We start from the raw sequence: 27,470 nt of genomic DNA, 5'->3' as shown, positions 1-27,470 counted from the left end.
ATTGAGAAAAATTGATTTAGTGATGATGTGCGAGCGCTTATGTTTGTTAGTATAGCTTCGCTTTATACATAAGTCAGATTTTTATAATTCAAAAAGATCCGTATAGTTTCGGTTACTTATCTTCATAAAAAGCTGCTTCTGATACCAATGCTGCAACCCCCGTGAAGCATGCTTTGCATAAGTAGAGTCTCATAGATTCCAGAGGAACTCGTACGTCCATTCGCAAGTCCGACAACACGTTCCCCATTTTGAAAGTCTTGCAATTCTCACATCTCTCTACGAGAGAAACAATTCCGTCGTGCATTTTCATGCTGCAGTTATTCAGTTGTGCAACATTCGGATTCGAACTTTTTGAAGTTGCTTTGGTAATGGCATCATTCTCAATACACACAGTAGGATTTTGATGTAGCACAGGCTCAACATCCTGATGCGGCGTTTTGGTCAAGTCGGAATCGTTTGCGAAGGCTGAAGTTTTTGCGACAGTCTCACTTACAAATCCACTTTCTTCCCCAAATTGTTCCAACTGGTGAATATTTATGTCACCTCTGGCTTGTTGATTATAACCTTTGCTCACGTTTCCCTCGTCACTGACTACAGTTTCGACATAGACATTGCCTTTCATTTCTCTAGCCGCATTTTCCACAGGTTCGTACGCATCTTTGCCAAATGTGTCCTTAACAGCTACTTGCTGCGATTGGGTTTGCGCTTTTTCCAAAGTTATGACTGTTTTTGCGGCAGATGATCCAGCCTTGAAGTCAAACTCAACAGATCTGTTCGCATCAGTTTCAGCATTCGTGGGTTTATTCAAACCGCCGTTTTTTTTGCGGGACTCCACCAACTTGCGGTCTATATCCCATATGCCATGTGTTGATCTCTCGTCTTTAACAGCTGAGTCAATAAAGGAATGAGCTCCGTCAAATGCCACTCCACTTCCAACGCCTGCCATTTTACGAGCGACGATACCTCCCCCAACTCCCCCAGTCAACAAATTGGCCGTGAGCACAACTGTAGTACGCGAAGCAGAAATCATGCTCTGGTTCCCTTTCTCAGTATCGCCCATGGCGTAATGGACAACTCCTTTCACATGTCCAACCACCGGCAAGCCATCCGCCACCCGTGAAAATCCGTGTCCTACCTCATTAACAGCCCGTTTTGCACCTGCTTCGTCACCAGCAAGTTTTTGAACTCCTGCTTTGATTTTCGATCCCCCACTTTTGAGAGCTGTTGTTACTTCACCCACAGTAGGAAGCAACTCCATGCTAAAACAATTGAAATAAATATATGCCATGTTTTATGCCATTAATTTATGCCTGCTTGTTAATGAGGTAGCGTGGAGCGGTAGCGAAGTGGTTACGTCTCCGCTTGTCTATCGAAAGGTCGGTTTGAGACCCACCATGATCCGTGCTCGTTGATAGAGGGCAACACTACCCAGCCCAGAAAAGTAACCAAAAAAGAGGCACGTAGTTCTTAAGCAGGGGATCAATAGCGGTTCGCCGAGATGAGCCGTACAGCCAGTATGTAGGTTCTTTTCTTCGTGGATAAATGGTCTTAACTATCTGAAAATTATTGAATTAAAAATCATTGAACTATAAACTGACTTAAAAATTCTACACAGGGCGTTTTTAACAAAACTCATGCCTGAAGCTACAAAGTTTTTTCTCTGCGATTTATTTTTTCTTACAATTTCTTTTTTTTATATTTATCAGCCGTCCAACCACTGAAGTGGAACCTGATCTAAACTATATTTTATGATTGGATAAATTAGATATTTTACCACTGTAAAGTATTTAATATTAACCAATCATGATCCATCTAACTAACAACCCACTTATTTGTAAGTGCTGAAATTACTTGTAATTTCAGCACCAGAGAGATTTGTATTTAACTTAGAAATTAGTTGTCTCTCCAAGAGAACTTCAGCAGCCGCAACAAACCAGTATACCCTAGATCTTTTGAGCCTAGCAGAGACTAGTTAAACACCCTGAGACTAGTAAGTATAAGAGTAAGATTAGGATCGGTATTAGACTAAGAAGTTGCACGAATCTATCCGGCCGAAAATAAGATAGCGTGACGAGCAGACGGTGTACCCTATCCGAAATTACTCTATGAGTTAACCACATCGATCTTAACTCATCTGGTGCGACCATAAGTCTCGAATAAGACCTTAATAGCTTAGATTTAACCAAAAATAGATTAGAAATTAGACAAAACATTTTCAAAATTTTATACGATGATAATTTAATCGAAATGTCTCTACGACTCTATAGATCAGAGCCGATATTCCGAACGATAACAGAACTACCTGGAATCGTAAGAAGACCTCGAACCAGAGACGACATACGACAAAGTAGAAACTTACCATATAGTTACATGATTGTACGGCAAAAGCCAACACAAACTTTTATAATTAGAATCTTATTAGCAATGAATTTAGATTTTCATTTGCAAACATAAAATTTTGAAGTCAATCTTCATAATCATTTCAGGCGCTAAACAAAATTATTAATATACAATAACGATTGATAAAAAGATCTCAAATCGTTTTCTTAAATTCTGCAGTCTTATGTAAAACATGTTTGAAAAATATTGATTGAAAATCAAAATAAAAGTTAGTAGCATGACAATAAATTGTTAGTAATCATTAAATCATCTGTTGTCCCAGCTTCATCACCTAAACATAACAGCAATCATAAGCTCACTAATATCATTAAAAAACTAAATCTTTTTCTTAAATAAATTTAAAACTAATTTTAAATTTAAATTCACTTAATTTTCAAATCAGATCATCAAGGCTTATCCTTGGATCTTAATTAATTTTCTATTTCATTAAATTTAAAACCTGATCATCAAGGCCTATCCTTGGATCGAAAAGAATAATTTTGTTCTCTCCCACCCACTTAACAAGTTTCTGACGACCTCAAACGTCGATTCACTACCCAACCCTTCCAAAAAACCTAAGACTAATAGAAATTTTTCAACAAAACTAACCATTCAAATTAGGATAAACAGTGAAGAACTTCGGTTATTCATCCTTCACTTGATCCCTCCTCTTACCAGACCCAGGATAAATCTTAGACTTAGTAAGTTTAAAACAGTATCTAACGAACTACTCGCGTTCTAATTATACCTGAACCTTGTGGATCGATTTTCTATTCTCCAACCCTTGAACACAATCACTACCCCTAAGTAAGATTAAGTAAGTTAACACCTTAGCTTATAATAGCCACGAGAAACTAAAAAATCATTCTTCGGAATCGATATACTTTTCTCTCCAACCCTAAATAAATAGACCCAGGTTAAGCTAACCAAAAAATCGTAAGGACTAACAGTTTAAGAAAATAGAAATCATCTAACAACTTTTTGCATCCGTCATCCTAAACCTTATGTCATTTAAAAATCTAGGAAACAAACAAACAATCGTTTTGCACAACTGTGAAATAGATAACAAAAAATACGACCTTGTAATCACAACTCACACACAAACAGTTGGATATATCAGAACAAAACGACAAACACTAAAAAGGAAAATAATAACCAAACAAAGACAAGTAACACGAAAAAGATTTTCCAAAAATAAAAATGCATTCTCAGAATCAGAAGCCAGCAATTTAGACGAACTTCATAAATTAAAAGAATCCATTGATAAAAATTGCCCCATTCACGATCAATTATTTTTTTCCGACTCAGAAACAACATCAAATTCATCAAAAAGAGGAAAAAGAAGAATAAAAAAACAATATAAACACAAACCAGTACACTTATATAACTGGAATCAACCAATTAGACACATCGATAATTACCTATTAACAGTCATTAAACGAAAAAATGAGCCAGACACACACTCCAAGTGAAGATAGTCCAGATGATGACGATATCTACCCCTTCCTCGTAGATGCACCCGTTTAAGAAAATAAAAATCATTTAACAACTTTTTGCATCCTTCATCCAAAACCTTATGTCATTCAAAAATCTAGGAAATAAACAAACAATCGTTTTACACAACTGTGAAAAAGATAACAAAAAATACGATCTTGTAATCACACCTCATACACAAACAGTTGGATATATTAGAACAAAACGACTAACAATAAAACGAAAAATAATAAACAAACAGAGACAAATAACACGAAAAAGATTTTCAAAAAATAGAAACGCAATTTCAGAATAAGAAGCCAGCAATTTAGATGAACTCTATAAATTAAAAGAATCGATTGATAAAAATTGTCCCATTCACAATCAATTATGTTTTTCCGACTCAGAAACAACTTCAAATTCATCAAAAAGAGGAAAAAGAAGAATAAAAAAGCAATACAAACACAAACCAGTACATTTATATAATTGGAATAAATCAATTAGACACATCGATAGTTATATATTAACAGTCATTAAACGAAAAAATGAGCCACATCCATACTCAAAGTGACGATAGTCCAGATGACGACGACATTTACCCCTTCCTCGTAGATGCACCCGATAATAGAGGGCAACACGATCTTTGCAAGAACTTACTTCTTAATTTGTTTGAACCCGGAATCAGCCCATGCAAAGCAAAATTCCCAGATGTAAAAATCAAAAGACAAATTATTGAACATTATCTGAAAAATATATGTAATTTAACACAACAATATGGAATCTACACCATAGAATTCAGCACACCAAATCCGAATCACCGTAAATATGTAATTCAAACAGAATTTCTTGACTTAGAATTTTCAAAATTCTTCTTAGAATATATTAAAAGCATACAATATCATAACTCACAAAGAGCAAACTCCATATTTACTAACGAAGTTTTTGCTATAATATATAGTTATATTTCAATATTAGAAAAAACAGAAATTCCAAATATCTCATCAAATGAGACATCCAAACATACAAAAGTACGACATGAAATCACATTATTTTCAATTTTCCTACATATAATCAAAGAAAATTTCACTAAAGACGAGGTTTCACAGCACACAAAACATGAATTACAAAAAATTTTGGCATGGTTTATAATAGATTATTTTACACATAGTATAGACTTAATTTCACAAGCAAGAAAAAATTTCAGACCTCATAATTCAAATGATGATACAGCCATCACAGAACAGTCAGACTACGTATGGGACCCTGAATGGTCTCATCATGCAATTATAAAAATTCCACAATCAATCTCTAGTCAAGCAATAAGTACAATATCTTATCAAAGAGATTATGTGAGAGTAGTACCACTGACCATTGATGCAACACCCTTAAACTACAATACCTTTTTACCTGATACGCGAAATAATAGTTTAAATTCGACCGTCATACACTATGAAAACCTTAATGGAACTAGGAATCTTACACAACAAGATATCCAAACACCATCACACTTCATAAATGAGGAAATCGTCCAAACAACGACTACACAACAAATTATTTCACCGATACGTCCAAATTTAACAACACCAAGAAATACAAACACTTCACTGGCACAAGTAACATTACAATCAACCATTAAACCTTCGGTTGCTCCAAAATATTCACATATGGATTATCAAACATATAGATCTATGACAGTACCGTCAAAAACACGAAGAACGTTTGAAAGAAACACTTTCGCAGAACACAATTATAATTATGCTCATTCATCAAAAACAAACTATCCCCCACAAAAAACTAATAATAATCATGTATGTTCTCACTATTGGGATAACCCAATGACAACAACCAACTCAGTAAATTTTCGAACTAATTCACATCCTCCACAGGATTGTAGTGAAAATTACCCATTCTTTCAACAAAATAAGAATAAAAAGCAAACACCTCATCATACGGATTACTTATCATCTGATGATGATTATTTACAACCAGATGTTTTTGCACCGTATACCCAAGAATATTGTGGACAAAAGCTTTATACATATCATAGAATTTTTTCTTCAAATCCAACAGATACACGAAATCAACAACCAATACAAATGCAAAATCCAACTAACACACAATATTTTCAACCAATTCACCCACAAAACCCAATGATTACACACTCGTATCAACCATCTCAAATGCAAAATGAAATACCACTCCCATATTACCTTCAACAACACGAAATAACAAAAAATCGACATTCAAATTTTTCACAAAAGCCAAATGCCGCAGAATCACTACAAATGACAATGAATCCATACCTTATGGGTGGATCATCAATAACATCAAATAAACCACTAATGGTATTCACAGGAACAGACCCTGAATACTCTGTAGAAGATTATTTAAATGCAGTAACAGCAAATTTAATTTTAAATATAGAACTTGAACCAATTAATACACCACTACACCGAAATTGGATACATCGACGCACATCGTTGATACAAACAACCTTAGATGGCGCAGCCCAAAAATGGTTTTCAGTATTACCTATAGAAATAAAATCAGATTGGAAAAGATTTACACAAGAATTCTCAAAAATGTTTGACTCCGAAAGAAATAAACAACACCAAAGAGTTTTATGCAATGAAATTCGCAGATTACCAAACAAAACCATCAAACAATTAGCAGTACGTATCGAAACACTAGTTCGAAAAGCATATTCATTAAATACACATGACTATAAAAACACAAAAATGACAGAAATTTTAATGATGACCTTAACACCTCAATTAAGGAAAATAGCAATAAAAAAGAGAGCATCTCATACTTCCTCAATTCGAGAGCCCGATTTAGATTTTTGAAAACTAGTAGACAAACTAGAACAAGCGGAAATCACAATGAAACTCGAAGAAACAGAAAATCTAAAATTACACTATGTTGATTGAATTGAAACAAACACTACACATATCAATAACATACAGGAATCAGATACAGATCTAGTTGAAAAAATAACTGAAATACTAAATTTTTATGAAAAACACCCAAATTTTAAAGGCAAACAATCTTTCAAAAAATTGTGTAATTATTGCCGACGATACGGACATAGTATTTCTGAATGTAGACAAAAACAACAAGATAACCAGAACAAACCTCAAAAGTATGAAGAACCAAATAAATCATTTTATCAATATATGAAAAAAGATCAAAATCTACCAAACAAAAATGTATACAGTAACAACAGTTCAGGAAAACCACTTCCGAACAACACTAATTACACAAGGAATCAATCACCATATAAGTTATAGAGGAAGATCACCAGAACGAAGAAATACACAGAATTCTTCACAAAATCATTATAAACGACCAAATAGTCGAAATAACTACTCGAGATCAAATTTAAATACAACACAATTTGTTTCTAGATTCAATTCCCAATCAAACCCAAGAAATAAATACTATCCAAACAATCAATCACGAAACTCATCATATAACAGAAATAGAAACTATTCAAATAATCGAAACAGAAGTTATTCGAACAATCGAAATCAGACTTACCCGAACAATCAATCAAGAAATAACTCATATAACAGATCAAACTACCTTAGATCAAACGACAATTATCAAAACAGATCACGACACAATTCACAAAATCGAAATTCAAGTTATAATAATAGATATAGGAATTATTCTAAATCACCACATAAAAATAATAACCATTATAATAATTCTAAACATCGCTACAGAAGTAGTACACCCAAACATCAAAGACATATTAATCAAGTACAATCAAATGAAGAAATAACATCAGACCCCCCAGGTATTGATGACACAGGAAATAACGAACTACAATTAAATCAAATAAACTGTGGATCATCAGACACAGAAAGTGATACAGAAAACACTATTTCCATAAATATGATAACAGTCAAAAACGACTACGAACCTATTATATATGAACAACCTTTTACATCACATATATATGAAAATCAATTGGAACTTCTTCACAATTTTTATATTGAACCCATCAATACTCCACAAACTGCACAAGAAGTAAACAAAATCAACACCGTAAATAAACCCAATAAAAATGACAAAACAAAATGCTTAAATACAAATCACATTTACCAAAATATACAAAAAGAACAACCCAAAGAAAAAATTTGGACAATACCATTTCTTTTAGAAAGTCCAAAAAACAAAGAATTTCAACCACCAGATCTTGAAATTGATTTTTTAATTGATTCAGGAGCAGAATCAAACATAATTAACATTCCCACATGGAATGAAATCTAAACATTACACCCAAAATTAACGCCTCTTGCAACCTCTAGTAAACTAGCAACAACCCAAGGATCAACATTAGTAAATTATGGAAAAGTTCAATTATTCCTTCTCCCCACAAGAACTATGGAGTAAAATAAAATCCTAAACAAGCCATTTAAACAAATATTTTATATCACAGATATTAAACACAATATCATTGGCATACCATTTATCTCGAAATATATACCAACAATCAACATGTTGAATAGTAAAATACTAATCAAAGATAAGTACACAAAAACAAAAAATACAGCTCTAACATTTTTTCAAAGATTAAATAAACAACCACCATTCTTTTCAAAATTTTACCCCATTTATAACCAACAACGGAAACACTTGAAACCACTATCAGGAAATATATACAACTTTTCAATAAAACAAGTTCACCAATACGATAAAAGTCAAAATAAACAACAACTCTTTATGTCAGACTTTGAATTCAAACCTATTCATAAGTTTTTCAAAATCACGATTTCATCTATAAAATATTTGAAAAATACGAATTCAGACATCATTTTGTTACATGTGTATAACAATACACCATATCAAGTAACATTACCCTTAGGACTTTTAGGATATTGCGAAACAAACGCTACAATATCACCAGTACATGAAAAAGCATACCGCGTAAATAATAGACTCCAATTATTAGATATTTGTCAATCCACAATTCTTAACGAAGAATTATCTATAAATAATATAATAAGTAATGAAAAAAGAAATACAGATTATTTCACAAAAACCCCATATTTCAAACCTACATTCAACATAACCAACTATACAGAAGATCAACAGAAATTTTTAACAATGTTTAACTTCCAACATTCACAAATAACTCAAGACGAATTTGATAAGTTAGCAAAACAGCTAATAAAATATTCATCAGTCTATGCAACATCAAAATTTGATGTTGGAAAAATCAGTTCATCACTACATCTCCCGTTAAAACCTGACGCAGTTTTCAAGAAACAAAGAGCAAGTAAAGTACCAATTCATTTACACGACAAAGTAAATAGATTACTCGATATTTTAGAACAATACAAAATTATCTCACCGGTAAACAAAGAAGAACAACCAAAAGGTAACACATTTATTAACCCTGTTATCATCCTAGCAAAAGGAGAATCATTAAAAATAGTTTTAGACGCTAGATATCTCAATTCACTAATAGACGAATCAAAATGCAATTGGCCTATTGAACCAAAACAAGTTATTTTAACAAAAATAAACGGAAAATACTTCACAACCGCCGATATGAATAGCGCATACAATCAAATGCCACTAGATGAACAATCACGACGCTTGACACAATTTGTTATTGGAAATCAACAATATGAATAAAACCGCCTATTCTAATCAAGAAACACAATCACCCCATTAAAATCACGCATTGATGCTATTCAAAAACTTCAACCACCAACAAACAAAAAGAAAATCCAAGAATTCCTTGGAATGTTAAATTTCTTAAGCAAATACGTTTATAAAATGCAATTATATTTAAGACCGTTCTATAATATCCTCAGACAACAAAATAATTTTGAATGGAATACTGAACATCAAATACGATTTGAAGAAATTAAAAAACTTTTAACTGAACAAATTTCAAACACAATTCCAGATCCAAATCAACCATTCTATGCAATGTGCGATGCTTCAAATTTTGGCATCGGCGCAGCGTTATTACAATCACACAGTGGTACAAATAAAATGAACCTTATATCAGCAAATTCTCGATTATTCACTCAAGCAGAGCTACGACTCTCCACTTTAATGAAAGAATGTACAGCTATAATTTATACGCTTACAGAATATGAATTTCTGATACTTGGATCAAAACATCCAACAGTTCTATTTACAGATCATAAACCAATCATTTTTCTTTTTACACAAAAGTCAAATCCCAATCACCGAGATTATAGATTTCAATTAATTCTAATGAAATTTCCAAATTTACACATAGTCTGGACAGCAGGAAAGAATCTTGCATTACCAGATACATTAAGTCGAAATATACCACCTGAATTACTTACACGAAAAACTACAGTTGAAATATCCAGAAATGTAAAATTTTATTTGGCGAAAGACGAAACATCACCCCGACTAGAATGCAAATATGCAGTAAAAACTGACATTGAACACTCACAGATAAATAGCCTACAACACTTCCCACTTTACTTAGATTGCCAAGATAACCACTACGAAGTTGATCTACTTGGAACATCAACCTTCAAACCAATTCCATACTCCCAATGGATAAAAAAAACACTCAACAAAAACGAGTAAAACAACACTCGCATAAAAAAGACCTTTTCCCGTTAGTTGAAAAAGAAAATTTAACTGATAAAATAAATTTGGCCCACAAACAAATGATTCAAATTACACAATAAATCAAGTTTTTGACCTCCATGACCCACTTGACACAGTTCCTTTATCTAAATTAGAAATTGAAAACATTTTTCTCCCCCCAGCAAATCAAATTACAATTAATACCTTGAAACAATATCAAAATCTTGACCCAGTAATCAGACAACTAAAATCATGGCACAAATACAAAATTAAGCCCGTAAAAGCAGATACCACTATTTTAGGAAATAAAACACTCCTCCGACATTTTCGAAAATTTAATAATACAACAATTAATGAAAACACAGACCTTCTAGAATACCAATTAAATGAATCAAGAGTTCCCTGTCTCACTTTAAGTATGATTCTCATAGCTTTTAACATTTCACATACACAAAACATTAAAGGACACTCTGGATCAGAGAAAACATATTCAAATTTCATACAAAATTTTTATTTCCCAAACGCACCAATTTGGATAAAAGTACTATGCAATGATTGTATAGTATGTCAGTTAAATAAACCTTATCCAAATCAAAATAAATAGCACAAAAACAAGATTTTAAAGGACAAAGTTTATATTTTAACTATCGTGTTTCATTCGACACAAAAGGACCAATTTCACCATCCTCTGAAGGAAACTCTTACATTATGGTAATTGTTGACGCATTTACACATTATGTAGCACTTAACCCAGTACCACATTGTAACGCCTATTACGCTTACACAACACTTTATGAACACTGGATAGCCAAGTTCGGATTAACTGAAATTTTAGTTACAGACAACAGTACAGAATTCATAAATAAAGAAATCATCACACTATGTCATTTATATAACATTAAGCACAAACCGCGTACATCTCATGCACCTTAGACAAACGGTTTAGTCGAAGGTATGAGCCGTTCACTACAAGAATATCTTAGATGTATCATAAATGGAAATGATACAAGATACACCGAATGGTCAGCAGATGTAAAATTATTCCCCTTAGCATATAATTCACAAATCACGACAACTCTAGGAATGTCCCCATACGAAATGGTTTTTAATCAAAAGCCACGTAAACCAATTATGTTTACAGCAAACTCTCATAAAAATGCACAAGGTAATTGTCAACCGAATAAAGACTCAATTTATTATAACCTACCCTTACACACACATGATGAAGATCTTTTTCATCACCCACAAATCCTTAAATTAGCCTCCGGTACACACACTGAATGAATTTTAAATAGAGATAAAAAACACAAAGAAATTTACCAAAAAGTAACAAAAAAGTTGTTACAAAGACAAAACATTAACGAACAAATAAATTCACGCTTTACACCAGCCTCCGATATAAAAATTGGAACATTTGTCTTAATACCTAATTTTCATACACAAAAAGGAATTTCTAAAAAATTACAACACCTTCGTAAAGGACCATACCAAATAATCGCCAAACCCACTGATGTAGCATATAAAATCACCGATTCAGACCAAAACGAAATTGTTCAACATCGAACCAATCTATTACCTTATTACCCAAGAGAATACGGACTACGCGAACTAACTCAATTATATTCTTTCACAGGTTTAAAAGTTTTTCAAAACAACCTACATACAGAAAATGAAGTAAATAAACAAAATGACATTCACCTTGAAAAACAAATTGAAAAATCAACTACAACCAAAAACAATACAAAAAAGCTAGATCAAGAATTACCACAAAAAGAAAGAAAAAATAGAAAAATGACAGAAAAAATTATACCCCAAGAACAAGCCAAAAAATCAGAACATAGAGAGTCATCACGACTTAGAAACCAACCACGCAAAAATTACAAAACATTCATTCCACAATCTAAAATATTAAAGAAAGTTGAATTTCGAAAACAGCTTTAATTTTACAATTAGTAATCTTTGCACCTCTGAAACATTTTGAACTTTCGTTTTTCAAAATAACATGCTGACAAACACGCAGCGATTCTAGTTCAAAATTAGCCAATAGGATTTATTCAATCCGTCGCCTCCTATAACTCTAACACAAACCAATTAGACGAAAGATATTAAACCACAGGCATATCTATAACTATTACTTTACAACCTCCAGGTCAAAAATAAGCAAACCACTCAAACCTGACAACGAAAATAAATACCACCATTATATCATAACCCTCCCTTATCTAATAACGCAAAAATCAACAATATTTTCCCAACTCAGACCTCAAAAACCCCCCAAACAAAAATGTTAAAATAGCCTAAAGTAAAAGAACGATCATATTAAATTAGCCTAAAGTACAAAATCTCAAAAATACCCCAGATCACTTGATAAATAAAAATAAAGTAAAAGAAGACCTCCCGAACACCATAAAATTCGCCCCCAACAACCTTTCACAAAACTCAACCCACTTGTCAAAAAACCAATAAATAAGCGACTCCACTTGAAAATTGCCCCAAACAACGAAAAATATTCGATCAAGAAGCCATTTCTTAAATGCTCTTCTCTCGATCAGTCAACATAATTTTCAACATTTTCATAAACTTTTAACAATATTTAAATTTCTATTCATATTCCTTTTTGATACTTTTGAAGCTTTTGTAATAATCCTAATCATTTTTGCAATATTTTTTAAATTTTCTATTCCATATTCGAAATATATCTACAAATTTCCCGAGCCATTGACCATATTCACAGGTACGAAAACCCAAAGTTCATTTAAATGATACGAATCATTTTTAGTAGAACAGATATTTTTTTACTATTTGTAATTTTTATAACATTTTTATCATCCCTCATATTGACAATATGCAAATGTATAAAGAAAGCAATCATCACATTCGCCTTAGCAACAATCTTTCTAATTCTTTTTCTCGAAGAATACTACAATAAACCTAAATTTTTTCATTAAAAGAAATAAATCAAAAAACCCTCAAAAATTGCTAACCAACAATCACACAGTCAGTCTTCACCGACAACATCCCAAGAAAACCCGACAAAACCTACAACTACCCAAAATCCCCAAACATCTACACGAATTTCTTTCCAAGATAACCCATATGTTTTTGAAGAACGACACGCTCGCTTATCTGAACCACTAGAACCAGTTCAGCGAGAGGCACCTCTAAGTGAACCAACATATAATTTGTACCCCTCACTACCACAAGACTTGAGTAGAATCAGACATCTTAGTCAAAACCAAAATACAGGTGAAATAAACAGACAAATTATACATCCACGACGAAACAGAAACTCTCAGACTCCCCGAGTTAATTTTAATCTACCCCAATCCCCATCACCAATTACTCCAGTAAACCCAACTAACATATTGCCAGAACCCCCTACACTTCTTTCACAACGTAGCACCTCAAGTCTACCCTCCCACTACTTAGGTTCAACCCCAACATCTGAACAAATACGTGAAAATCCCTTTAACCTCCCAAACCAAACATCACGACTACCATATTGGACAACACAATCATTCACACAAGGTGAACCAAATTTAATAAATGATCCAATAGATATTTCTACTGATACAACAACATCATCATCACTACCAGAAACATTATCACTACCATCAACACCATCAGTAAGCCAGATTTCACCGACGCCTTTTCCTTTCAATTTCCCAAATAACCTCGACGCTAGATATCGAGAACAATCACCAACAAATATCCCTTTAAGATTAGACTGGAATACATTCACAGCACCCCCACCATTATTTGGACAACACTCAGAAAGTAACCGACTCCACAACTGGGCACTTAATAGATTACAATATAGACAAGATATCCACGAAGACTTTCGTGATCATAACATCCAAATACTCCAACAAAATAGTCTACAGTTAAAATTTGAAATCACGGTTAAACTCAACAACATTGCTCAACATCTTTACCCATTAAACCCACCAAATATAACAGCTCAATCGCTACCACCACCATTTATAACAACTGAAGTAATATATAAATACGACAGATATACCAAAAAGGCAATTGGCTACATAACATTTTATAACCCGTACTCAGGATTATCCTACACATGTATATTCTAAAAATATTGATTTTTCTCCCACTCTTTTTTCTCCTAATCTCCGATCAGAACATAAATCTTTCTCCCCGCACAGGACCCCAAGACTTATTAGTAACACATTACGATTGTGAAGAAAATGAACAAAAAACACTACACAAATATGCAATAAATCAAGTATCAGAATGCGAAACAAAACCACAAGCTATAGATACTACAAACGTAATAGCCACACTCTATTCAAAAGCCCGTGCAACAACAGTTATAGGATATAAATTTACAGCAACATTTTCCGAAAAGAAAGTACATTGTTCACAAGTCTCAAATGGAAATAAAAACCGACTTGACAACGAATCATTTTACCAAAGTAATATAGAACGACTTTTGCATCTCAATCCCGATGATTGTAAAAACGAACTACTGAGACTAATTATCACAAGAAATAAAAACACCGACAGGAAATTAGTTTATTTTCAAGTCTTTGCCGATTCAGTACATCAAGCAGAACTTGAAAGATATCAAGGACATATAAAACTAGATGAAAAATACCCATACACCGGCGCACACGGAAGATTAACTTATGACATACACGATAAACACTGGATACCACACATTGGTATAAAAAATCCATCAAACTGCAAAGCAGACACAAAAAATAGAGGATATCAAGAAATAATGTTTTTCGATTGGAAAATACAACTCGAAAAAACACAACTCACACGAGATTTATCTGATAACACAATGATCTATCAAGGAATTAGACTACCTTGTAAAAACGATCAAGGTTATTGTGACAACACGAACACAAGCAACAATTGTTTGGTTTCCCGAAGATACATGTACAACATTTCAAGTAGCAAAAATACACGCTCGAATGATAAAATTTCACAAAAAATATTTTATACAATCAATTCCATATGAACAAGTAAATCCATCACGAAAACAAAGTACTGATTTTCGAAACGTCCATAACATAGAAAATAAATTAACACGTTTCCAAATATATCAAGAAACAGAACTTGCATGCAAATACAGAAACCCACTTCACAAAACACAACATTCTGAAATATTAGTTGAATACGAAAAAGGTTTCGACATGACCACTGGAAAAATAAAAATTGACCCTTATGCCACAAGTCACACTTTAAACGAAGGAACATCATATATACCAGTTAACTTTCAAAAAAGTAATGGTCAACCTGGTGGACATCTAAAGCCACATGACACTAGAAGCACACGTTTACAAGAACTATCACTAATGAATAATACTTATTTTGGCAATATCCACTATGATATTCATTTAGATATGAAATTAGACTACACAATTAGTCGAATTTTTCAGGAAATATCACTCTCTGAATTAGAAACACTTCACCAACTATGCGAATTAGAACGAACACAAATCCTACAAACACTTGCACTAGCAGTATTAAAAATACCCTACGCAAGATTTTTATTATCAGGAAATAGATCAAATTTTCTAGACTACAAATTTATATTTTATGGTTTTATACTTGTTCCCAAAAAGTCTCACAACTATATGTTTTTGAAGACAAAAGATGCTATAAAAGAACCCCTTTTATAAGAATAAAGTACATTTTGTTGACACACTTTCAAGACGCACATATTTTTCGGATACAGCATACCCATGTGGATCAGAAAATAGCCACAATGTAGTACAATTGAACTCTGATGAAGATAAATATTATCTTCTTACCCCATACCCCACATTAATGCAATCACTCAAAAAATTTTCAACCGAAAGCATTAGAGCCATTGCTCGAAACCCAAATATCGATTTACAATCAATTGGAATATATTCAAAATCCGATATCCAACATCACATTAGAACACAACAATTCCAGGAGTTATTAACACAAATGGACACTATACAAAGACAATCAATTGACCAAAACTTACGCAAACTTGCCGAAACCGCAGGATTTGCAGATACCTATACACAAGATTAAAGCGGATATTTTAAAAACATTAAAGACTATATATATCTAAACGGTGAAAAATACAGACCACAAGATATTTCACCTATAAATATTTTTAGCTTTGTTACACTAAAAAATGAAATTCTCGATTTTCTAGGATGGCCCTATTACATCTTAGAAAAATTAACTATTTTATACGCAATGTTTAACTTTATAGGATATCTTTTTTCACTTTTAAAAGGAATCTATAACACATGTGCTATTTACACACAAGTAAACAGACAAGCAAGTGTAGCACGCATATTATTTGCAGGATTTTTTGGAATTTTTTCATCATCCATAAACAAAATCCTTCTAGACGCACAAATAAAAGAATATATAGCACAAAAATAGCGACAAGACAGAACACATACGACGAAGAACATAATAATATAGAAGTAACGCCTACAGCACCACAGTTGCCACCCCTACCACATAACCATCCATTATCCTTAGTCCCACGAAATTTCCGAAACTTAGCAATAACACATAATCCAAATTTTAGACAAACCATATTGCAAAGTCCGATACAGCATATAATGACACATCATTCACAAGATGAAAATACAAATTATCGAACAACCCCATACCACCGCTTTTCAGTCTCAAAATACTAATTTTTTTAGCCCACGATGAGCCGACAACTTGGATCCCTACATCGATCAAATTCCCACCCAATCAACCTCAACACTCCAATTACAATAATCCCACTTTTTGCTTTCCCGCCACCCGATTTCCCAACTAGTAATTCACATCAAGCATGAATTCAGACACTAATTCAGATACTTCAGTTTTATACTCCATTTCACAACTCAATAACCCTAATATAGAAACCCCTGATGAATTTGCAGACTCCGAACCATCTCCATCCAATAATTTTCAAACCAACTCCTCAGTTTTTTCAAAACCCCCTTTTCAACCAATCCCACCACATAATCCACTCCCGCCCATTTCTACCCCCTCTTATGCTTCACAAATAACCCCAACCTACTCTTCATTTCATTCAGACCGATCATCCAATTCTCCAAATATTCCCCAAGTCTCCCAAGAACTAGATAATTTTATCACCCTACAACAACAGCTGATACACCCTAACACCCTCACTCTAAATCAAATTTCATCCACAATAGAATCCTCAAATCCACCTACCCCTACACCCTCTTCAGCTTATACTGCTTCATTAGCACAATCATCCGCATCCACCGAATCATCCAATAGCACTAATAGAGCTTATCGCACTTTTAAAAGAAAATTCCCAAACCATCCATTCCCGACCAAACCAGGAACAGCCCGTGAATATATTAATCACCCACACCACACTAACACGAAAGATTTCCTAGCAATCACCCTACCTTCATTTCCACAATATACTTTAAACACACCTCACGACATTGACGACACACGTAGTTTTGTAGATGAACATGTTTTAATGCCTACACTTCATTGGACAACCTATTATAATTTTACTAATCCCCTTTGCCTACCGTTATCTAATACTCCTAACGATATAGAAAGGAATAACGATATGCTATATCGACTCACCACGCCACTAACACATCGACAATTTACTTATATAGGATATAAAAAATTACTAAAAACATTCACTGCACCTCGAGCTAACGAATTTACACTAGAATATTACGACCATAATATCATCAGAACTAACCAAGATCAATTTTTAGATGACGACCACTTCGCTAACCCACAACTAACAGAAAAATTTTTCATCAAAACACCATATGTTTTTAAACTTAATATATATGATCAAAAATATGATCACATCATTTCTGAAGCACTAACTGACATGCAAGCTTACGAAAGTTTTAGTGAAAAGTTTCAATTATTTTCACTAACCTTCCACTTCCTTGCACCACATGAACGCAATTTGCACTGCTCACACGACATTATGTTACGCACTAAACAAACCCACACCTATACATATTATCGCTTCATCCAAAATCATTTTGATCTACACACTCCATCAAGACAACCACACCATCGTTTTCAGTTTCTTAATTCAAAGTACACTTCGCCATTTTTTCTAAATTTCACGTATTGCATCAAAGATACTAACCTCCACGGCATCCTCCGCAATTATGACCCAATATCACAAATGTATATATTTTGTCCCATCACGAAGACCTTTAACGCTGAAGAATCCAGACCCTTCCTTATCCCACGTGAATTTATCCAACCTATAGAAATCCCTATATTAGAATTCATCTATAATACTAAATACAATCACAAAATATATTATCTAATTCAAAACACACCTTATGAGTTTGCAGTTGGCACCGAAGAACTAAAAACTATTAAAGCACTTCAATTGCTTTGGCCACTGCTTCAAACTTAAAACATCATTCGCATACTAGCAAAATTACTAACAAATTCCGACATGATACACGACATCTTCCCGCACGGTTTTTTCCCCGACGACTAACAGGTAAGTATAAATTATACATATTCTTTACTAATAAATTTGAAATTTTTACTAACCATTCTTTATTCATGTCTCATTTAGATTTTTAGTCTTTATCCCACGATCATCTGCAAAAAACAGAAAATAAAAAAAAAAAAATAAAAAACTTGTTTAAATTCTTCTTAACTCTATTAATATTTTGCACTAGATCAATATAATAAAATTCATACCAATGTAGTAAATTAATTTATTAATTGTTTCCCCAAAAGCAGTAAATTTAAAAATGATGAAAATTTGTAACTTGAATTTTTCCCCAAAAACTAGCAGTAAAATTAAAATTCTACGTAGTAAATTGATAAAATGAAAATGCAGTACTAACCTTTTGTTATTTTCATTCACTCGCACAAGAATTCTATCCAAACTCGCACAGCTCGCCCACGAAGAATTGTTTAAATAATGAATTTCAGTTTCAAGTTTTCACACTCAACAACTCTAACACAAGATAACAAGTTTCAAATTTTCCTTTAACCCGGTTGGAAAGGAATTATATACTAAACCAAACTAACCAACGCAGCTGACTAAACACCACAAATCATAAAATAACAGCATAACTAAGAAAAGGAAACCAACGGTACCCAAACCGGATTAACCCAGTTTAAAACTGGATAATTTATTCTTTTGAAGACTATTATAAAGTCTAAGAATGAAATAATAAAACACAAAAAAGTCGAAAGACAAAGCCATAACAAAAACAATTTGATTTTTGAAAAAAGGACACAACCAACGGAACATAAGAAAGACCACCATAAACCCAACATAAAACGTTATCACATAACAGGACCTCTCACAGAAACCGCACGAAATCATACTCCCACTCCTGGCCTAACCCACCAGAGAGGACGTCCTGAACATGCTCTATAGCCAGCCTAACCCACCGCGCTACATCCACGCTTTGTGACCACACTTCTTTTTTTTTAATAAGAGGTACTCAAGGGTGAGTAACTCTTCAAAATAACCGAACTAAAACAAAATGCTTTTGTGAAAACAACTAACTAAAATCATAATTAAAAAACTGAACTAATAAAAATTTTATAAAATGTAAATTATACTTTGCAGTATATAGATCAGCATACAACAACAAAACGAACATCCAAAAACAAAATGACCCCACTACATTCGAAAAAGAATGGTCAACCACAACCAATATGCCGTCCACAATCACAACTCAAAGGATTTAGAGTACAACTTGACTTCGCAGAAAAGGACTTCATTGAACTAGACCAATGACCACCTCGATGTTCAAGTATACGTACAGATCCGAGTTACAAGGCATCCCCTCCACGCACAATCTCCACGCCATTTCCAGACGAGGTCGAACAAAAACAAGTTCTCTACATAATACCGAAAAACCCGTCATAGCAAACCATTCTGAAATCAGATTGATTTCGTTGGGAAACACAGTCGTTGTCACAAGAAGACACAACGATTGATATCCCTCATTCCAGCGTCCTGGAAATTCTCTAACAAGAGGAACCGGACAAGAATATGATGTTCGCCAAATCCCAACGTCCATCATCCATCCTTTGAATTGCAGAAAGATAATTCTAAAAAACTCTGTAAAACCCGGATGGGTGGAACCTGATCTAAACTATATTTTATGATTGGATAAATTAGATATTTTACCATTGTAAAGTATTTAATATTAACCAATCATGATCCATCTAACTAACAACCCACTTATTTGTAAGTGCTGAAATTATGTGTAACTTCAGCACCAGAGAGATTTGAATTTAACTTAGAAATTAGTTGCCTCTCCAAGAGAACTTCAGCAGCCGCAACAAACCAGTATACCCTAGATCTATTGAGCCTAGCAGAGACTAGTTAAACACCCTGAGACTAGTAAGTATAAGAGTAAGATTAGGATCGGTATTAGACTAAGAAGTTGCACGAATCTATCCGGCCGAAAATAAGATAGCGTGACGAGCAGACGGTGTACCCTATCCGAAATTACTCTATGAGTTAACCACATCGATCTTAACTCATCTGGTGCGACCATAAGTCTCGAATAGGACCTTAATAGCTTAGGTTTAACCAAAAATAGATTAGAAATTAGACTAAACATTGAACTCTCGCTGCTTGGCGAACGCTCGAAAAAGACCGTCCCATTCTGAGGGGTTTGAGACGGTGTTCTGCTTAGAAAAAACGGCCGTCATTCTTAAGATACTTAGTTTTGTTCCAAGATGTGTTCACATATTGTGTATGTTTTGTATTCGTGTGGCGGTGACATCAAAGTCGGGCGTTCCTGACGACAAAATTGATTTTGGAAAGATGTCCATTTCCGAAGCTATGTTTTACATATCTCCACATAATATCAGTCATAATCGGTTGCGTAATTAATTATATAGTAAAAGTGTAATTATAGTAAAAAGTCAATCTTCATTCAAGTATCATCATCTTAAGAAACAATCACTTAAGATATAAAAGAACTTACTCGCAATGGTTAACGAAGATTTCAGCTAATTTCAAAAACGGATTATAAAAAAACCACTGCCATAACAGAGCCGTGAAATTTTCTGATAACCTTTTTGAATCAATCCAGTGGTAATTTGCTCAAAATTTTCTCGTGTCTTCAACTGCGAGATCAATCAGAACGTAAAAATGTTCCTTTTGAGACCCTTTTTACTGTTTTATTGAAACAATCTGTGTTATGACAGTTAAGGGAACGATTGAATGGGAATTTTGACACATGAATTGCTTTTTTTACCAAGTAGTGTCGCTGCACAGATTTATTGAACAAAATCACCTGCAGATTCTGAATATATTAGAGAAAAAATAAAAAAAACAAAAGGAAAAAAACTCATTTCAGACTGCATTGTTTTCCCCCCGCCAAATTTCATATCAAACAAAAAGCAAACGTTTCAGTCTAATCGTAAAAACTTCATGATTCTGAATACTCGAGAGAAAAAAGAAAATGGAAACTGAAAAAAAATCCGTAATCTTTTTAGACGGCAATGTTTTTTTTTCGAAACTTTTCTTTTAAACAATAAATGAACGCTTCAGTCTGCTCGAAAAAACGTCATGATTCTGACTACTATGGAACCTGATCTAAACTACATTTTATGATTGGATAAATTAGATATTTTACCAATGTAAAGTATTTAATATTAACCAATCATGATCCATCTGACTAACAATCCACTTATTTGTAAGTGCTGAAATTACTTGTAATTTCAGCACCAGAGAGATTTGAATTTAACTTAGAAATTAGTTGAACTCTCCCGAGTACTTCATCAGCCGCAAAAAACCAGTATACCCTAGATCTATTGAGCCTAGCAGAGACTATTTAAACAACCTGAGACTAGATAGTATAAGAGTAAGATTAGGATTGGTATTAGACTAAGAAGTTGCACGAATCTATCCGGCCGAAAATAAGATAGCGTGACGAGCAGACGGTGTACCCTATCCGAAATTACTCTATGAGTTATACCCATCGGTCCTAACTCATCTGGTGCGACCATAAGTCTCGAACAAGACCTTAATAGCTTAGAATTAACCAAAAATAGATTAGAATTTAGACGAAACATTTTTAAAATGTTACACGACGATAATTTAATCGAAATGTCTCTACGACTCAATAGATCAGAGCCAATATTCCGAACAATAACAGAACTACCCGGAATTGGAAGAAGACCTCGAACCAGAGACGACATACGACAAAGCCAACACAATTTTTTGTATTTAGAATACTACAAGCAATGAATTTAGATTTTCATTTGCAAACATAAAATTTTGAAGTCAATCTTCAAAATCATTTCAGGCGCTAAACAAAATTATTTATATACAATAACGATTGATAAAAAGATCTCAGATCGTTTTCCTAAATTCTGCAGTAATATACAAAACATGTTTGAAAAATATTTATTGAAAAATCAAAATAAAAATTAGTAGCATGACAATAAATTGTTAGTAATCATTAAATCATCTGTTGTCCCAGCTTCATCACCTAAACATAACAGCAATCATAAGCTCACTAATATCATTAAAAAACTAAATCTTTTCTTTACCCAAATTTAAATCATTTTAAACTTAAATTCACTTAAATTTAAAATCAGATCATCAAGGCTCATCCTTGGATCTTAAATTATTTTCTATTTAATTAAATTTAAAACTTGATCATCAAGGCCTATCCTTGGATCAAAAAGAACAAATTTGTTCTCCCCCACCCACTTAGCTAGTGTCTAACGACCTCAAACGTCGATTCACTATCCAACCCTTTCTAAAAACCCAGGACTAACGGAAATTTTTGAACAAAACTAATCATTCAAATTAGGATAAACAGTGAAGAACTTCGGTTATTCATCCTTCACTTGATCCCCCCTCTTACCAGACCCAGGATAAATCTTAGACTTAGTAAGTTTAAAATAGTATCTAACGAACTACTCGCGTTCTAATTATACCTGAACCTTGTGGATCGATTTACTATTCTCCAACCCTTGAACACAATCACTACCCTTAAGTAAGATTAAATAAGTTAACACCTTAGCTTATACTAGCCACGAGAAAGTATAAAATCATTCTTCGCAATCGATATACTTTTCTCTCCAACCCTGAACAAATAGACCCAGGTTAGGCTAACCAAAAAATCGTAAGGACTAACAGTCTAAGAAAATAGAAATCATTTAACAACCTTTTGCATCCGTCATCCTAAACCTTATGTCATTTAAAAACCTAGGAAATAAACAAACAATCGTTTTACACAATTGTGAGATAGATAACACAAAATACGACCTTGTAATCACACCTCATACACAAACAGTTGGATACATTAGAACAAAACGACAAACACTAAAAAGAAAAATAATAACCAAACAAAGACAAATAACACGAAAAAGATTTTCAAAAACCGAAACGCATTTTCAGAATCAGAAACCAGCAGTTTAGACGAACTTTATAAATTAAAAGAATCTATAGATAAAAATTGCCCCATTCACGATCAATTATATTTTTCCGACTCAGAAACAACTTCAAATTCATCAAAAAGAGGAAAAAGAAGAATAAAAATGCAAATAAACACAAACCAGTACATTTATACAATTGGAATCAACCAATTAGACACATTGATAATTACATATTAACAGTCATCAAACGGAAAAATGAGCTCAACGCACACCCCAGGTGAAGAAAGTCCAGATGATGATGATATCTTCCCCTTCATTGTAGATGCAACCACTGATAGAGGACAGCATATACTTTGCAAAAATTTACTCTTAAATTTATTTGAACCCGGAATCAGTCCATGTAAAACAGAGTTCCCAGATGTAAAGATCAAAAGATAAATCATCGATCACTATCTGAAAGATATATGTAACTTAACACAACAATACGGAATCTACTCCATAGAATTCAGCTCACCAAACCAGAATCACAGCAGATATGTAATTCAAACAGACGACCTTGATTTAGAATTTTCAAAAGTATTCTCAGAATATATAAAAAGCATACAATATCATAACTCACAAAGAGCAAACTCCATATTCACCAATGAAGTTTTTGCAATAATATATAGTTATATCTCGATATTAGAAAACGAAATCCCACTCCCAAATGTCTCACCGACAGAAACATCTAAGCACATAAGAGTACGACATGAAATCACACTACTCTCTAGTTTTCTAAATATAATTGAAGAAAATTTCACGAAAGATGAAGTTTCACAACATACAAAACACGACTTACAAAAAATTTTGGCATGGTTTATAATAGATTATTTCACACATAATATAGATTTAATTTCACATGCAAGAAAAAATTTTAGACCTCAAAACTCAAACGATGATACTGCCATCACAGAACAATCAGACTATGTTTGGGACCCCGAATGGTCTCATTATGCATTCATAAATATCCCACAATCAATCTCCAGTCAAGCAATAAGTACAATATCTTATGTAAGAGATTATGTAAAAGTAACACCATTAACCATTGATGCAACACCATTAAACTATAATACATTTTTACCTGATATGCAAAATAATAGTTTAAACTCCACAGTCATACACAATGAAAACCTCAATGGAACTAGGAATCTCACTCAACAAGATATCCAGACACCATCGCACTTCATAAATGAAGAAATCGTACACACAACAACTACACAACAAAGCATTTCACCGATACGTCCAAACTTAACAACACCAAGAAATACAAACTCTTCACAAACACAGGTAACCTTACAATCAACCGTTTAACCTTCGGTTGCCCCAAAATATTCACACATGGATTATCAAATATACAGACCCATGACAGTACCGTCAAAAACACGTAAAACGTTCACTAGAAACAATTTTGCAGAACATAATTATAATTACACACATTCATCAAAAACAAATTATCCCCCACGAAGAATTTTTAATAATTATACAAGATCTCGAAATTGGGATAACCCAATGGCACAAACTAATTCAGTAAATTTTCAAACAAATTTACATCCTCCACAGGATCGTAGTGAAAACTATCCATTTTTTCAACAAAATAAAAATAAAAAACAAACATCTTATCAAATGGATTACTTATCCTCAGATGATGATTTTTTACAACCAGATATATTTGCACCATATAATCAAGAATATCGTGGACAAGGAGTACAGAAACCACAAACAAATCATAGAATTTTTTCTCCACAACCGATAGATACACAAAATCAACAACCAATTCAGCAACAAAACCCAATTAATACAAAATATTTTCAACCAATTCAGCAACAAAACCCAATGATCACACACTCGTATCAACCGACACAAATGCAAAATGAAATACCACTCCCATATTATCTTCAACAACACGAAATAACAAGAAATCAACTTTCAAATTTTTCTCAAACGCCAAATGCAGCAGAATCATTACAAATGACAATGAATCCATACCTTATGGGTGGATCATCAATAACATCAAATAAACCTTTAATGGTATTCACAGGAACAGACCCTGAATATTCTGTAGAAGACTATTTAAATGCAGTAACAGCAAATTTGATTTTAAATATAGGACCTGAACCAACTAATACGCCACTACATCAAAACTGGATACATCGACGCACAGCGTTGATACAGACAACCTTAGACGGCGCAGCCCAAAAATGGTTTTCAGTATTGCCTCTAGAAATAAAATCAAATTGGAAAAGGTTTACACAAGAATTTTCAAAAATGTTTGACTCAGAAAGAAACAAACAACAACAACGAGTTTTATGTAATGAAATTCGCAGATTACCAAATGAAACCATCAAGCAATTAGCAGTACGCATCGAAACACTAGTTCGAAAAGCATATTCATTAAATACACATGACTATAAAAACACAAAGATGACAGAAATCCTAATGATGACCTTAACACCGCAATTAAGGAAAATAGCAATAAAAAAGAGAGCATCCCATCCTTCTTCAATTCGAGAACCCGATTTAGATTTTCGAAAACAAGTAGAACAAGAACAAGCAGAAATCACAATGAAACTCGAAGAAACAGAAAATCTGAAATTACAATATGTTAATCGAATTGAAACAAAAACCACAAGTATCAACAATATACAAGAATCAGATACAGACCTTGTTGAAAAAATCACTGAAATACCCAATATTTATGAAAAACACCCAAACTTTAAAGGCAAACCATCTTTCAAAAAATGGTGTAATTATTGCCGACGATACGGACATAGTATTTCTGAATGTAGACAAAAACAACAAGACAATCAAAATAAACCTCAAAAATACAAAGAACCAAATAAATCATTCTATCAATACATGAAAAAAGATCAAAATCTACCGAACAAAAATGTGTACAGCAACAACAGTTCAGGAAAACCACTCCCGAACAATACAAATTATACAAGAAATCAATCACCACATAACTCAAGTTATAGAGGAAGATCGCCAGAACGAAGAAATACACAAAATTACTACAATAGACCAAATAGTAAAAATAACTACTCCAGATCTAATTCAAACACAACACAATTTGTTTCTAGATCTAATTCCCAATCAAGAAATAGATACTATCCAAACAATTATTCACGAAACTCATCATATAATAGAAATAGAAACTATTCCAATAATCGAAATAGAAGCTATTCCAACAACCGAAATCAGTATTATCCAAACAATCGATCAAGAAATAACTCATATAATAGATCAAACGGTAATTTCAGGTCCTAGAGAAATTGGATTTACCGATTTAGATTTTGGTGTAATCACCAATCCGAAGGAATCCAAATTCTCGTTTTTAGATCAAAAATCCTATGAAACTATGTTTCTCTTGACCAGTTTCTTAGACAAATCAGGACACCCTATGCCGGGACACCCTCAATTACCGGTGGAGAAAGCAGTCGAGACTAAGATTCTGTCCGAAAAAGATCCCGTGCAAATTGGACCTGCTATTACATTCAAACTTGTTTCAGCAGGATCTGATTCGCATGAAAACGAACAAACAAAGAATCAAACAAACAAACAAACAAACAAACGGTGGTTGTCAGACCAGAAGTGATGCGAATGCTAGGTAAACTGTTAGAAAG

General features: G+C 33.3%; 1 protein-coding gene across 1 annotated transcript; it reads right to left on the bottom strand.

Moving 5' to 3' along the window:
• Positions 1–21,641, bottom strand: LOC134853262 (uncharacterized). The gene is made up of 2 exons (XM_063869235.1): positions 21,402–21,641; positions 1–1,259 (listed from the first exon to the last, which is right to left on the bottom strand). Exon 2 carries the CDS (start codon positions 1,256–1,258, stop codon positions 113–115), a length of 1,146 nt encoding a protein of 381 aa, XP_063725305.1. The 5' UTR covers position 1,259; positions 21,402–21,641; the 3' UTR covers positions 1–112.
• Positions 21,642–27,470: the final 5,829 nt, after the last annotated feature.

Source organism: Symsagittifera roscoffensis, chromosome 8 (genome assembly GCF_963678635.1).
Source record: "Symsagittifera roscoffensis chromosome 8, txSymRosc1.1, whole genome shotgun sequence".
Classification (NCBI taxonomy): Eukaryota; Metazoa; Xenacoelomorpha; order Acoela; family Convolutidae; genus Symsagittifera; species Symsagittifera roscoffensis.
This window is presented reverse-complemented; position numbering and strand designations above follow the sequence as displayed.

Bases quoted from the DNA above. Each gene is read 5' to 3' on its own strand.
- LOC134853262 (XM_063869235.1), bottom strand. From the start codon at position 1,258: ATGGAGTTGCTTCCTACTGTGGGTGAAGTAACAACAGCTCTCAAAAGT.